The sequence below is a fragment of the Thamnophis elegans genome, chromosome 17 (assembly GCF_009769535.1).
Source record: "Thamnophis elegans isolate rThaEle1 chromosome 17, rThaEle1.pri, whole genome shotgun sequence".
Lineage (NCBI taxonomy): Eukaryota > Metazoa > Chordata > Lepidosauria > Squamata > Colubridae > Thamnophis > Thamnophis elegans.
Window position 1 is genome coordinate 16,524,999 of NC_045557.1, and position 14,775 is coordinate 16,539,773.

The 14,775-nt window shown below is 50.3% G+C and overlaps 1 protein-coding gene across 1 annotated transcript in view; it reads left to right on the forward strand.

The window, feature by feature from the left end:
* Positions 1-14,775, forward strand: part of SART1 (spliceosome associated factor 1, recruiter of U4/U6.U5 tri-snRNP) — a 37,942-nt gene that overhangs the window by 19,564 nt on the left and 3,603 nt on the right. The window contains exons 9-18 of the mRNA XM_032233994.1: positions 1,607-1,813; positions 2,043-2,161; positions 3,660-3,817; positions 8,337-8,467; positions 9,233-9,403; positions 9,656-9,766; positions 10,443-10,530; positions 10,648-10,738; positions 13,093-13,228; positions 13,996-14,085. Coding sequence (XP_032089885.1) covers positions 1,607-1,813; positions 2,043-2,161; positions 3,660-3,817; positions 8,337-8,467; positions 9,233-9,403; positions 9,656-9,766; positions 10,443-10,530; positions 10,648-10,738; positions 13,093-13,228; positions 13,996-14,085 — 1,302 coding nt within the window. The remainder of the gene's footprint in view (positions 1-1,606; positions 1,814-2,042; positions 2,162-3,659; positions 3,818-8,336; positions 8,468-9,232; positions 9,404-9,655; positions 9,767-10,442; positions 10,531-10,647; positions 10,739-13,092; positions 13,229-13,995; positions 14,086-14,775) is intronic.

A 14,775-nucleotide genomic window follows, 5' to 3' on the forward strand; every position in this document is an offset into this window, starting at 1 on the left:
CCTGCACATGTGTGTGCGACCTCTGCCCAGCCTCTCCGGAGGCTTTCCTGACGCCTGGGGAGGGCAAAAACGGCTTCCCCTGGCCCTCTGGAAGGGTAAAAAAAATCAGCTGATGGCTGGTGTGCTCTCAAATATGGCTCCCTGTAGGCCAGTGGTTCCCAAACTTGGCAACTTTAAGACTTGTGGACTTCAACTCCCAGAATTCTCCAGCCAGCAGAGCAGAGCAGCAAAGCTGGCTGGAGAATTCTGGGAGTTGAAGTCCACAAGTCTTAAAGTTGCCAAGTTTGGGAACCATTGCCCTATGCCATAGGTTCACCATCACAGCCTTAGACTTATATACCGCTTCTCAGTGCTCTGCAGTCCTCTAAGCGGTTTAGTTAGGACCCTCTCTGGCTCCCAATGACCCCTCTCTTTTTGCAGCTTCTCTAAGTGGTTTTACAGAGTCAGCCTCTTGCCCCCAACAATCTGGGTCCTCATTTGACCCACCTCGGAAGGACGGAAGGCTGAGTCGAACTTGAGCCGGCCAGGATCGAACTGCTGGCAGTGGGCAGAATTTGCTTGCAATTCTGTGTTCTAACCATTCCAGGCAGGCAAGGAAGGAAGGAAAATAGCATTAGACTTATCTACCGCTTCATGGTGCTTTTACAGCCCTCTTTAAGCGGTTTACTGAGTCAGCCTCTTGTCCCCTAACAACCTGGATCCTCATTTCACCCACCTTGGAAGGATGGAAGGCTGAGTTGACCTTGAGCCAGTGAGAATCAAACAGCTGGCAGTCTGCAGAATTAGCCTGCAATAGTGCATTTTAACCTTTGTGGACCATGGAAGGAAGGAAGGAACGAACGAACGAACGAACGAAGGAAGGAAAATAGCATTAGCACTTAGACTTATCTACCGCTTCACAGTGCTTTTACAGCCCTCTTTAAGTGGTTTACAGAGTCAGCCTCTTGCCCCCAACAATCTGGGTCCTCATTTTACCCACCTCGGAAGGACGGAAGGCTGAGTCGACCTTGAGCCAGTCAGGATCGAACTGCTAGCAGTGGGCAGAATTAGCCTGCAATAGTGCATTTTAACCATTGTGCACCATGGATGGATGGATGGATGGATGGATGGATGGATGGATGGATGGAAGGAAGGAAGGAAGGAAGGAAGGAAGGAAGGAAGGAAGGAAGGAAGGAAGGAAGGAAAATAGCATTAGCACTTAGACTTATCTAAGGTGGTTATCTAAGAAGTACAGAAGGCTGAGTCGAACTTGAGCCGGTCAGGATCAAACTGCTAGCAGTGAGCCATGAGTTAGCCCTGCAGGACTGCATTCTAACTGCCCATCGCAGAGGGAACCCAGAGCCAGATCCGATGGTTCAGGCAAACATTCACTGTTGCATGGAACATGGTTTTGTCATTTGGGTGTGAACCCGGCCCTTGGGGTTTGCCGATTGGGGTTTCTGGCCGGATCTGCTACTTGAGCCCAGCCAAGGCCCCGGGTGTCCAGCCGAGCCGCCATTTTGCAGCCAGATGTTTGGGCCCAAAAAGCAGAGCCCGGCTGGTTGCCTTGAGCCCCATATCCTCCCTCCAAAGCCCCCTGTGAGTCACCCCCGCTTTCTCCCCTCAGTTCAAGCACAAGGGTGTCCTCTCCAAGTATGACGAAGAGATCGAAGGGGAGAGGAAGAAGTCCTTCAAGCTGGATGCGGTGGGAATGGCGGACGGCTCCCGGGAACGGGAGCTGCAAAATATCCGGGAGAGCCTGCAGAGTCGGGCCCAGTCGTTGGACCTGCCCAGCCTCCACCTGGCCTCGGAGTACTTCACCCCAGAAGAGATGGTAGGGTGGGAGAGACACCCCCAAGGGTTGGGAGAGGCAGACCCCAGAGGCTGGCAGCTGGGGTGGCAGAGAAAGGGGCCCAGCCCGGATGGGGTTGTCCAGGCGGCCTGGACTCTTCACCTTGGAAGGGGCTGGGAGGCGGGTGCCAGTGGGGCCGTTTGGGTAGCGGGGGGCTCAGCCCAAGGGACCGCCCTGCGGGACTCCTAGCCTGCCTTCTCCTCCTCTGCAGACCACTTTCAAGAAGACGAGGCGACGGGTGAAGAAGATACGCAAGAAGGAGAAGCCGGTTAAGGCTGACGACCTGATGCCCTTCGGCATCGAGAGCAACGAGCGGGATTTCGGGTCCAGGTCAGCCACGTGGCTGCTTGGGAGGGGTGGAAGAGGGGTAGAGCAGGGGTGTCAATCTCAATTTCTGTTCTGACCAAGGCTTCCCAAGAGCCTGAAGCAAACTCCTTGTTCCAAAAAAACCTCCTTCTATTAATTGACTGTGAATTCTGCTCACTCACCTCTAGCAAAGTCTTTCAAGGGAGGATTTACAGTCACAGACCTTATCTGGCTTGGAGAGCTGCCAGGCCGATCTCTCCAGAACTTGGCCAGGAGTCTCGGAGAGTCACGAACCAATTAAGTGAAGAAATTGTCTCCTGCAAACTCCACTCCCCTTTCACTCCTCTTTTATTCCCTCTGGGAGGGGCCATTCATCGTCCACCTGTGGCCTTACTCCCAAATCCACCCCTGTTCTTTGGCTGTTCCCTTCATCTGGACACTCTGCACATGGGCACACTGGGAACAGGCTCCAGTTGTTCTTCTGCCCCATTGATGTCCGACTCCGAAGGCAGCTGATAACTGTTGGACGGCCCTGGCCCCCTCTCTGCCTCCGACACAGAGCCCTCCTCAGAGCCTTCCCCAGACTCCAGGACTGGCCCACCTTCCTCCCCAACCTCCTCACTCTCCGAATCTGCTTCCAGCCCCACTGGCTGCTGGCGGGCCACAACAATTTCATTTGAGGGCCACATCAGGGCTGTGGTTGACCTTGGGGGGGCGTGGCTGACTGGGTGGGTGTGGCCAGCTTGACACCACTCCCCAAACTGCTGGCATGTTTCCTCTTCGCACTGGGTAGACCGGGCCGAAGTGATGCAGGCCAGCCTCTTAAATTTTGTAGGACCAGCCCCAAGGGACGGATCAGACCACATCGCGGGCTGTGGGGCCATCCTGGAAATGCAGCCCACGGACCCCGAGTGCGACACTGCTGGTTTAAAGGAATGGCCCTAGGCAGGGTTTGAAACCCCACCCTCTGTCTTGAGAATTCACCGAAGTTTGCACAATTGGACCCCGAGAGAATCTCAATTCCACTAAAGCAGTGGTTCCCAAACTTGGCAACTTTAAGACTTGTGGACTTCAACTCCCAGAATTCTCCAGCCAGCAGAGCAGAGCTGGCTGGAGAATTCTGGGAGTTGAAGTCCACAAGTCTTAAAGTTGCCAAGTTTGGGAACCACTGCATTAAAGAGGTCAAATTCAGGTTAGCATCCAAATCCTTCACACCCAGTGAAGACTGTGTGGACACAGCCACGGGGTGTGGCTGTCCTCCCATGCCTGCTGTTGTGTTCCTTCAGGCCAGAAAACTGGCAGAGGGGAACAGCTGTGTCTCCGGGCCTTTCTCTCCCTTGCGCGCACGGGGATGCTTGATGGCAGGAGCTGGGTTCACACAAATCCCTGAGCCAACGTGGGTGGCAGTTAAGGTGTTACGCTGTGAAGGCCTTAACCCAGGTCAGCCCCATCTTGATCACGGGTGGGAAGCTTCTTCGGCCCCTTCTTCTCATGCCTGACCCACTTCGTCCTGCCTCCCTAGGATCCGGGGCCGAGGTAAACGGCGGGCGCCTGTGAAAGAGGAGGAGGAGGAGGAAGAGGAGGAGGGATCCCTGGTCAGCAGCAGAAACAGAGCAGGAGAGCAGCTGATCCAGTCAGATGACATCCGGGTAGAAAAAATGGAGATCAGCAGTGAGGATGGTGAGTATCGCTGGAATTCAAATGCTGGGGGAACCAAATGGCATCTGGAGTGGATTCAATCTGGATCTACAGTTGCAAAGAAAAGTATGTGAACCCCTTGGGATTACGTGGAGTTTTGCATGAATTGGGCATAAAATGTGCTCTGAACTTCATCTAAGTCCAATTTTAATATTTTTTTAAAAATAATAATAAATCTAAGTCACAACAATAGAAAAACACAGTCTGCTGAACATCATACTACACAAACATTAGATGTTGCCATGGTTTAATTGAACATAACATGTAAATATATATATATATATATATTTTTTGTGTGTGTAAATGTGTTTTTATTTTCCATTTTCATTTTCGTACAGTCACATATATACTGTGCAGAACCGGGGCCATATAACATTAAACAATAAACACAGCCATTCCTCTTGTCAACAATACCCCCATAATAGAAACCCAATGTACCTCTTCGACCCTCCATACACCCTTTCCTTCGCCCCCCTCCAACTTTCCTTCTTCCCTCCATCATTCCCCTCTACCCTACTTCTCCTCCCCCTCTACCACTCCCCTCTCCCGGTACACTCCCTCCCTTCCTTCTCCCCCTCCCTCCAGTCCTCTCTCCCACCCTCTCTACCCCTCTTTCTTCTATCCCTCTACTCCTCCCTTCGGTGTATTTCTACTATCTATTAATATATTCAGCTTGTCCTATTTTTACACTGGAATTAAAGAGCAACAGTATACAAGTGCAGTCGCGTTACTTTAAAATCTAACACATATTATATATCCCCCCCCCATAACATGTAAATATTCACAGTGCAGGGAGGAAAAAGTATGTGAACCGTTGGACTTAATAACTGGTTGACCCTCCTTTGGCAGCAATAACCTCAACCAAACGTTTCCTGTAGTTGCAGATCAGACCTGCACAACGATCTGGAGTAATTTTGGACCACTCCTCTTCACAAAACTCTTTCAGTATAGCAATATTCTTGGGATGTCTGGTGTGAATCGCTCTCTTAAGGTCATGCCACAGCATTTCAATCGGGTTGAGGTCAGGACTCAGACTGGGCCACTCCAGAGGGCGTGTTCTGTGCTGTTGAAGCCATTTTTGTATTGACTTACTTGTATGCCTTGGGTCATTGTCCTGTTGCATCACCCATCCCCTGCGAAGCTTCAGTTGGCGGACAGATGGTCGTACGTTTTCCTGCAAAATGTCTTGATAAACCCTGGAATTCATTGTCCCATCAGTGACAACAATCCGTCCAGGCCCTGAGGCAGCAAAGCAGCCCCAAACCATGATGCTCCCTCCGCCATGTTTTACAGTGAGAATGAGGTTTTGATGTTGGTGTGCTGTGCCTTTTTTTCTCCACACATAGTATTGTGTGTTTTTCCCAAACAACTCCATTTTGGTTTCATCTGCCCACAGTATATTTTGCCAGTAGTGCTGTGGAACATCCAGGTGCTCTTTTGCAAACTTCAAACGTGCTGCAATATTTTTTTTTGGACAGCAGTGGCTTCCTCCGTGGTGTCCCCCCATGTACTCCATTCTTGTTTAATGTTTTCCTTATTGTAGATGTGTCAACAAAAATTTTAGCATGTGCCAGAGATTTCTGTAGGTCTTTAGCTGACACTCTAGGATTCTTCTTTACCTCATGAAACATTCTGCACTGTGCTCTTGCAGTTATTTTTACAGGACGACCACACCTAGGGAGAGTAGCAACAGTGCTAAACTTTCTCCATTTGTAGACAGTCTGTCTTAACGTGGACACATGAACATCAAGGCTTTTGAAGATCCTTTTGTAACCCTTTCCAGCTTCATGCAAGTCAACAATTCTTGATCGTAGGTCTTCTGAGAGCTCTTTTCTGCAAGGCATGGTTCACATCAGACAGTGCTTCTTGAAACCAGTAAACCCAAAACAGGTTTGTGTTTTTAAAGGGCAGGACAGCTGTCATCCAATATCATCACACTGATTGGAGTCAAGGTTGGCTCACTCCTGGCTCCAATTAGCTCTTGGAGAAGTCATTAGGCTAGGGGCTCACATACTTTTTCCTCCCTGCACTGTGAATGTTTACATGTTATGTTCAATTAAACCATGGCAACATCTAATGTTTGTGTAGTATTATGTTCAGCAGCCTGTGTTTTTCTATTGTTGTGATTTAGATGAAGTTCAGAGCACATTTTATGCCCAATTCATGCAAAACTCCACGTAATCCCAAGGGGTTCACATACTTTTTCTTGCAACTAGCAATAGCAATAGCAGTTAGTCTTATATACCGCTTCATAGGGCTTTCAGCCCTCTCTAAGCGGTTTACAGAGTCAGCATATTGCCCCCAACAACAATCTGGGTCCTCATTTTACCCACCTCGGAAGGAGGGAAGGCTGAGTCAACCCTGAGCCAGTGAGATTTGAACCGCTGAACTACAGATAACAGTCAGCTGAAATGGCTGCAGTACAGCACTCTAACCACTGCGCCACCTCGGTTCTTATTCTGTAAGAGTCGCGGTGGCTCAGGGCTTAGAATGCAGGATTGCAGGCTGACTCCAGCCTGCCAGCAGTTCGATCCTGACCACCTCAAGGTTGACTCAGCCTTCCATCTTTCTGAGCTGAGTAAAAGGAGGACCCAGATTGTTGGGAGCAAGAAGCTGACTCAGTAAACCACTTAGAGACGGCTGTAAAAGAACTGTGAAGTTGGATATAAGTCTAAGTACTACTGCCCTTCCTTCCTTCCTTCCTTCCTTCCTTCCTTCCTTCCTTCCCTTTCCCTTCTTCCTTCCCACGCTCCCTCCCTCCCTCTCCATGGTTAGAATACAGAATTGCAAACAAACTCTTCCCACAGCTAGGAGTTTGATCCTGACCCACTCAAGGTTGACTCAGCCTTCTGTCCTTCCGAGCTGGGTAAAAGGAGGACCCAGACTGTTGGAGGCAAGAGACAGACTCTGTAAAACCGCTTAGAGAGGGCTGTAAAAGCATTGTGAAGCGGGATATAAGTCTAAGCACTCTTGCGGATGATGATTGATGTGGGTGAGAAGGAAGGAGGCACTGAGCAGTTTCCTATTTTTGGTAGAAGACAATCTCTCTCGCTCAGAGTTAACCTCTGGCTGGTGCTCCCGGAGTCGCTTGTCTTTGTGAAGACATTTCCAATTAGGTAACATCATCAGACCAGAAATATCCCCACCTAGATAAGCAGGGATTAACACCAGACAAACAGGCAGAAAACAGTACCTTAAACAAGGAACCACCAAGGTTTAGGTTTATGTTTAGGTTTCGTTTTATTTATATGCCGCCCTATTCCCAGCGGGACTCAGGGCGGCGCACAAACCCAAGGAGGGAAAGTGGAACACAAAAAACTACAAATACAGGCATTTAAAAAACAACCAACAGCCACACAGATCGGGAGGGGAGGGGAACTCATCAACCCCAGGCCTGCCGACACAGCCAGGTTTTAACGGCTTTTCGGAAGGCCTGGAGAGAGGTGAGGGTCCGAATCTCTGCGGGGAGTTCGTTCCAAAGGGCCGGAGCTGCCACAGAGAAGGCCCTCCCCTGGGTAGTAGCCAGATGGCATTGGCTGGTAGACGGAACCCGGAGGAGGCCAACCCTGTGTGATCTAATGGGTCTTTGGGAGGTAATTGGCAGCAGGCGGTCTCTCAAATACCCAGGTCCAATACCATGAAGGGCTTTATAAGTGACGACTAGCACCTGGAAGCGTATCCGGAGACCAATCGGTAACCAGTGCAGCTTGCGGAGGATAGGTGTAACGTGGGTGTACCGATGTGCACCCACGATCGCTCGCGCGGCTGCATTCTGGACGAGCTGAAGTCTCCGAATGCTCTTCAAGGGCTGCCCAAGCAGAAAACCACCTCCAATACTGGCGTGGCAAGCTACTATATATAAATGGACAAACTCAAAACTCACTCACTCTGATGGTGTTACCTACCGTATTTTTCGGAGTATAAGACGCACCTTTCACCCCCTCCAAAGACGGTAAAAATCTGGGTGCATCTTATACCCTGAATACAGCATTTTTGGCTTCCCGCCCCGTTGCAAAAATGGATGTGCAGAGGGTTTGGGAGGCCTGCAAAATGCTCCTGGGGGCTGGGGAGGGCAAAAACAAACAATAAACGGGCCTTTTTTTGCTCGTTTCCCCCCAGCCCCCAAGGGACACTTTGCAAGCCTCCCAAACTCTCTGCATGCCCCATTTTTCACAAAAAAAACCTGCAGAGGGTTTTCATTATCCAACTACCATATTTTTCGGAGTATTAGACGCACCAAGGTTTTGAGGGAGTGCAAAAACCTTTTTTTTAATTTACCTCTTCAAAACCTTGGTGCATCTGATACTCTGAAAAATACGGTAGTTGGATAATGAAACATCTGGAAGGCAACATCCAAGCTCGGGGAGCACCGGGGACCCCACGATTAATCTCTCTGGCAGCCATTGTTGAGCATTGCTGGTGTTTAAGCCAAGGAGGAACCCGGGTCAAGCCTGGACTGGGCCCTCAAGGCAAACTGTCTTTTCCCCCCCCGTGTGGGCAGAGGATGCCATGGAAGGCCCCCACTCTCCCCCTGTGCTGGAGGAAGACGAGGCCGAGATGGAGCTGCAGAAACAGCTGGAGAAGGGGCGGAAACTGCGTCAGATCCAGCTGCTGAAGGACAGCGGTGAAAAGGTGAGGGGCGCGCGGAGCCTTTGCCACGTGAAGTGGGGCACAACGGAGCGGCTCTCCCCTCCCACCCGTCCCCAGCCTCCCTCTCTACATTTCAAACTGCCCCACCTGTTGTTGCCTTGGATCAACTCTCCGTGTTGACATTCCACGCAGTCTCTCTCTTTCTCTCACTCCCCCCTGCAAAGGGAGTCCCGGAAGGTGCGCTGGCTTTCTTCCAGCAGCAGACACACATACGCACACACGCTTAGAAGGAGCTGCAGATTCCAAGTAGAATTCCGATAATTTTCAGACACGATTCGGAAATGTGCACTATAAGTGGCTGACAAGCTGGGAGATGAATATTTGTCTGTCACATCTATTCATCTCTGCCCCCGGCCTTTTGTCCCCAGAGCTCGGATGGGGCTTCGCTAGCAGTGTTGGCTCTTCCATCCCAAGGACCAGCCCATAGATTCCCACTGCTCTCTTCTCCTCTGCCTTCTGCGCATTCACGCATCAGGCACTAGACTCAGCTGTTCCTCCTCTTCCTCATCACCCACCTCCAGACCTGGGGGCTGTTGACTCTCCATCCGGGGGCTGACAGATGGCCCAGCCTCTCTCCCTCCTTCTCTCCCTTCCTCTTCCCTCCCTCTCTCTCTCCCTCCCTCCTTCCCTCCCTCCCTCTCTCTCTCCCTCCCTCCCTCCCTCTCTCTCTGCCAGCTCCTCGGACACAAGTCCAACCTTGTTGATGCCCTAAGGTTGACCTCTCTCACCTTTCACTGGCCTTTCCAGGTGGTCGAAATCGTGCGGACCCTGGGGCGCAGCCGGACCCAGGAGGACGATGCTGAGCTCGAGAAGAAGGGGGCCATTGTCTTCAATGCCACCTCCGAATTCTGCCGCACGCTGGGGGAGATCCCCACTTACGGGCTGGCCGGGAACCGGGAGGAGCAGGAAGAACTTCTGGTAAAACCGTCTGGGGCAGGGAGACTACTTTAGAAAGCAGGGTAGAAGGACACATTTTTGAGAGGCGTGGCATTAATCACAATCACCCACACTGTAGTCACCTCCCGTCTTGACTACTGCCATGAGTTGCACGTGGGGCTGCCCTGGGAAAGGATCTGGAAGCTGTAGCTGGTTCAAAACTGGTTTTCTTGCGTGGCCAGCTGGGTTCCACAGAACATGTCTCCCCTCCTCCACTCTCCCCCCCCCTCCCAGGACTTTGAACGTGACGACGAGAGGTCAGCCACCGGCGGCTCCGACTCGGATGGCGAGGAGAACATTGGCTGGAGCATGGTCAACTTGGATGAAGAGAAGCACCAGCAGGATGTAAGTGGGGCTAGATCACTGCTTCTCCATCTTCACCCCCTTTAAGGAGGGTAAACGTCAACTCCCAGAATTCTCTGCTGCTGCCTGGGGAACTCTGGGAGTTGAAGTCCACCCGTCTTCAAGTTGTCGAAATTGAGAACTGCTGCTCCAGATGGCTTCAACTCTCAGAGTCCTCAACCATGCCCGAGCAGGCCAAGGAAATCAGGAGGATGGCGTTGGCTATGTCAGGGTTCCAAATAGCATCCAAAATTAAATCAGAGTCCAAGGCAAAGGATTCTTCAAAGTTCCCATTGATGGAGAGAGCCATGTTGGCACAGCTGGGAAAACCCGAATCTGAAAGCTTCCCTATTTTCCCCACCCAGTTGGAAGTTCAAGATCTTGCCCCCACACCCACAAGTCCATGGTCCAATCTCCCACTGCCATTCTGGCAGCTTCCACCCATCCAGTTCCGGTCAGGTGCAGAGGTGCAGAGACAAAGGATGACCTTGACTTTCTAGAAAGAACGTTGTTATGGCTACATAGCATCTAACTCCATACAATCCCATTTTCCCACCATAGAAAAGGCATAGTAGAATAATAGAAAGTGTGGCAGCCAAAAGAAAAGACGGCTGCAGGCCTGACAGGCTTGTTTGAAGGATGCTGGCTGTGATCAAACCTCTCTTCCTCTGGTCTGCAGTTCTCCACCTCCTCCACCACCATCCTGGATGAGGAGCCCATCGTCAACCGGGGCCTGGCCGCCGCCTTGATGCTGTGCCAGAACAAAGGTAAGGCGGACAGTGCCCTGGGTCCAAACCAGGAGATGCCCTTCCTTGCCCCTCCCTTGGTTGATCCGTTGCCGGATGTGTGGATCACCAGGCTTCCCCTTGGTCTCCTTTCACCAGGCTTGCTGGAGACCACGGTGCAGAAGGTGGCACGGGTGAAGGCGCCCAACAAGTCGCTGCCCTCGGCTGTTTATTGCATTGAGGACAAGATGTAAGTGGGCAAGAGAGAGAGAGAGAGAGAGAGAGAGAGAAGGTCTCCCTGGCACCGTTTTATGATTCCTTTCTGTATTGATTCATTTGTTTCATATTTCATTTCATAGTTATATTCATTATTCATTTATTATCTCATTACTAGCTGATAACCTGGCATTGCCCAGGTGTTTATTTATAGGAGGGAAATGTGAGGACCAAACGTAATTTCTAATGTTGGATTTTCCCCCTTACCAGAGGGAGCCCCCTGGTGGAGTACTGTGAAGCCGTTACAACTCCACTGTGCTGCACAGTAGGAGCCATTTTAAGGCAGTACAGTAGAAGCCATTTTAAGGCACAACAGGCTGTATCTTAACAGAACACACACACACACACACACCGAGGTGTGCTAGGGCTGCCTTACCCTCACCCTCACAGTATTTGTTTCGAGAGAGTAAGTAAGCTGTGTACCAAGTTTGCTTGAAATTGCTCAAGGCTTTCCAGAGTTATGTTGGAACACACACACACACACACACACACACACACACACACTTTTATATACTGTATTTTTCTGAGTATAAGACACACCAAGATTTTGAAGAGGCAAATTAAAGAAAAAAGTTTTTGCACTCTGCAGATCTCCCCAAAATGACCCATTTTTCACAAAAACAGGCCCGTTTTTTGAAAAAAAAAAAAAAAAAGTGGGGGGCATGCATAGCCTTTAGGAGGCTTATAGAATGCTCCTGGGGGCTGGGGGGCCAAAACGAGCACAAAAATTCCCTGTTTTTCATTCAATTCTGCCGTCCCAGCCCCCAGGAGCTCTCTAAAAGCCTCCCGAAGGCTCTGCACGGCCATTTTTGCGAAGGGGGCGGGGTTTCCGGAGGCCAGAAATGCTGTATTCAGTGTATAAGACACACCCAGATTTTCATCCTCTATTTTGAGGGGAAAAGGTGCGTCTTATACTTCGAAAAATACAGTATATAGATTTGAAATCATTTTATCAGTTATTATTTATGTGTTGTTATTACTCTCTTTTATTTTCTACTTCTCGCTTTTATTGGCAGTAAGCTTCTCCTTCTTTTCTGTGGTTACTTTTGGGTATCTAACCTCCCCATGCCAAATAACTGAATCAAAAGTTAAGTTTAGAGGGCAGAGATGGTTCTGGCTGGACCAAGAATAGCAATAGCAATAGCAGTTAGACTTATATACCGCTTCATAGGGCTTTCAGCCCTCTCTAAGCGGTTTACAGAGTCAGCATATTGCCCCCACAGTCTGGGTCCTCATTTTACCCACCTCGGAAGGATGGAAGGCTGAGTCAACCCTGAGCCGGTGAGATTTGAACCGCTGAACTGCAGATAGCAGTCAGCTGAAGTGGCCTGCAGTACTGCACCCTAGTCCTTGACTTACAACCATTCACTTAGTGAACATTCAAAGTTACAACAGGAGTGAGTAAAGGGACTCACAGCTGGTCCTCACACTGAGATTGGATGCAGCATCTCCACAGTCTCATCGGATCAAAAATTCAGGTGCTCACAAACCGGCAGGTATTTAGGACGAGTTGCAGCATCCCGGGGTCACATGATTCATGAGGCTACTTCAGCTGACTTGCAGTTCTGCAGTTCGGCTGTTCAAATCTCACCGGCTCAGGGTTGACTCAGCCTTCCATCCTTCCGAGGTGGGTAAAATGAGGACCCGGATTGTTGTTGGGGGCAATATGCTGACTCTGTAAACCGCTTAGAGAGGGCTGAAAGCCCTATGAAGCGGTATATAAGTCTAACTGCTATTGCTATGAGCCGAGGTGGCGCAGTGGTTAGGGTGCAGTACTGCAGGCCACTTCAGCTGACTGTTATCTGCAGTTCAGCGGTTCTAATCTCACCGGCTCAGGGTTGACTCATCCTTCCATCCTTCCGAGGTGGGTGAAATGAGGACCCAGACTGTGGGGGAAATATATGCTGACTCTGTAAACCGCTTAGAGAGGGCTGAAAGCCCTATGAAGCGGTATATAAGTCTAACTGCTATTGCTATTGCTATGATCACGATTTGTGACCTTCCCAGCCAACTTCCGACCAGCAAAGTCAATGGGGGGAAGCCCGATTCGTTTAATGGCCACATGACTCACCTGCAGCGGCTGACTTTAACAACATGGCAAACTAAGTTGTAAAACCAGGTGGGCCTCCTTTAACCCCCTTTGGTTAGCAACGGGAAGTTTCTTCCCAATTGTCGTAAGTCGAGGACTATACCTGCGTTGTGTGTACAGAAATGAGAGGTGTATTATGTGTGTGTGTGCGGGGTGCATCCAGCATCTGCTCCCTCCTTTGGCTCAGCCAATGGAATTGCCAGGGAAGGTGAGACCGCTGCGTGTCGTCCCGCCCCCAGGGCCATCGATGATAAATACAGCCGGCGAGAGGAATATCGGGGATTCACTCAGGACTTCAAGGAAAAAGACGGTTACAAGCCGGACGTGAAGATCGAATATGTGGACGAGACGGGACGCAAACTCACCCCCAAAGAGGTACTGGGAACCCCCCACCCCACCCCCAGGGGCCTTTTCCAAAGGGGGGTGGGCTTAACACTTCCCCCCCCCCTGCCCCCCCAGGGCAGAACCTTTGCTGCTAATGCTGCTGTTGCCTTTGTTATTCCAAATGAATCCACTCTTATTGTAAGAATCAGATTTTTAAGATTTGGTGGATGCCTCTTTCAAAGATCAAAATGGTTTGGAGCTGTCTGTCTTATTATTTGATTTTTATCTTGCCTTTATTACTTCACAACAAATTCAAGCTGGCAGAGATACCTAACACTGCTTCCCCCCCCCCCCCCTGCCTATTTTCCATGCAAAACCAATCCAATTGGTTGCACTGGAACTCACATCTCCTGGTGATTGGCCCAAAATCACCCCGTTGACTTTCAAGAACTCACGACTCCTAGTGATTGGCCCAAAGTCACCCAGTTGGCTTTCATGCCTAAGGCAGGACTAGAACTCATGTCTCCTGGTTTCTAGCCCATTGCCTTTACCCTTAGACCAGTGGTTCCCAAACTTGGCAACTTTAAGACTTGTGGACTTTAACTCCCAGAATTCTCCAGCCAGCTCTGCTGGCTGGAGAATTCTGGAAGTTGAAGTCCACAAGTCTTAAAGTTGCCAAGTTTGGGAACCACTGCCTTAGACCATAGTCACCACATCACTACGTAGACCAAAAGCCGCAGCCGCCTTCCTTTGCCTCAGTGCCCACCCTACTGCGTTGGAGTCTGTCTTCCTTTTAACCAGGTGTCTTTGTGTGCCAGGCCTTCCGCCAGCTGTCTCACCGCTTCCATGGCAAAGGTTCTGGGAAGATGAAGACTGAACGGCGCATGAAGAAACTGGACGAGGAAGCGGTGAGTGATGAGGGGGGCAGGGCAGGTGAAGTCTTCCTGTGGAGCAGCCGGTCCTCTCCATCCCTTCATCCAGACTCTCTCCATTTCTATTTCCATTTCCATGTATTGAATTTATAGGCAGCCCAATCCCGGAGGATTGCAGCTTACAGAAATAAGAAATATTAAAAAGGATTAAAACAAATAAGACACAACAAATTAAAAGAAACACAACATGCACCCAGTCTAAGCGGGGCTGGACCTCAATCAAGAGGTCAACTGCCCCAGGCCTGCTGGAAAAGCCAGGTTTTGATAGCTTTACGGAAGGCCATGAGAGTGGGGAGGGTCCGGATCTCTGGGGGTAGCTCATTCCATAGGGCCGGAGCGGCAACAGAGAAGGCCCTACTCCGAGGCGTCGCCAGCTGGCATTGTCCAGCTGATGGCACCTGGAGAAGGCCCATCCTGTGCGATCTTATCAGTGTTAGGGAGGTGTGCGGGAGAAGACGGTCTCGTAGATACCTCTCCAATTGAAGGTGGCTTTGACCCAGCTGCCCAAAAACGGCCAAGCCTCTGAAGTGAACTCAAAGATCCCTACAATCCCTACATTTTGCCCAACTAAAGGTTACAGACACAAGAATGTAAATAAGATAGGGACCAGTGTCTCTGCTATCACCCTCAAGAGCGTAGAACTCTTCAAACAGGCAGCCTTTCAAA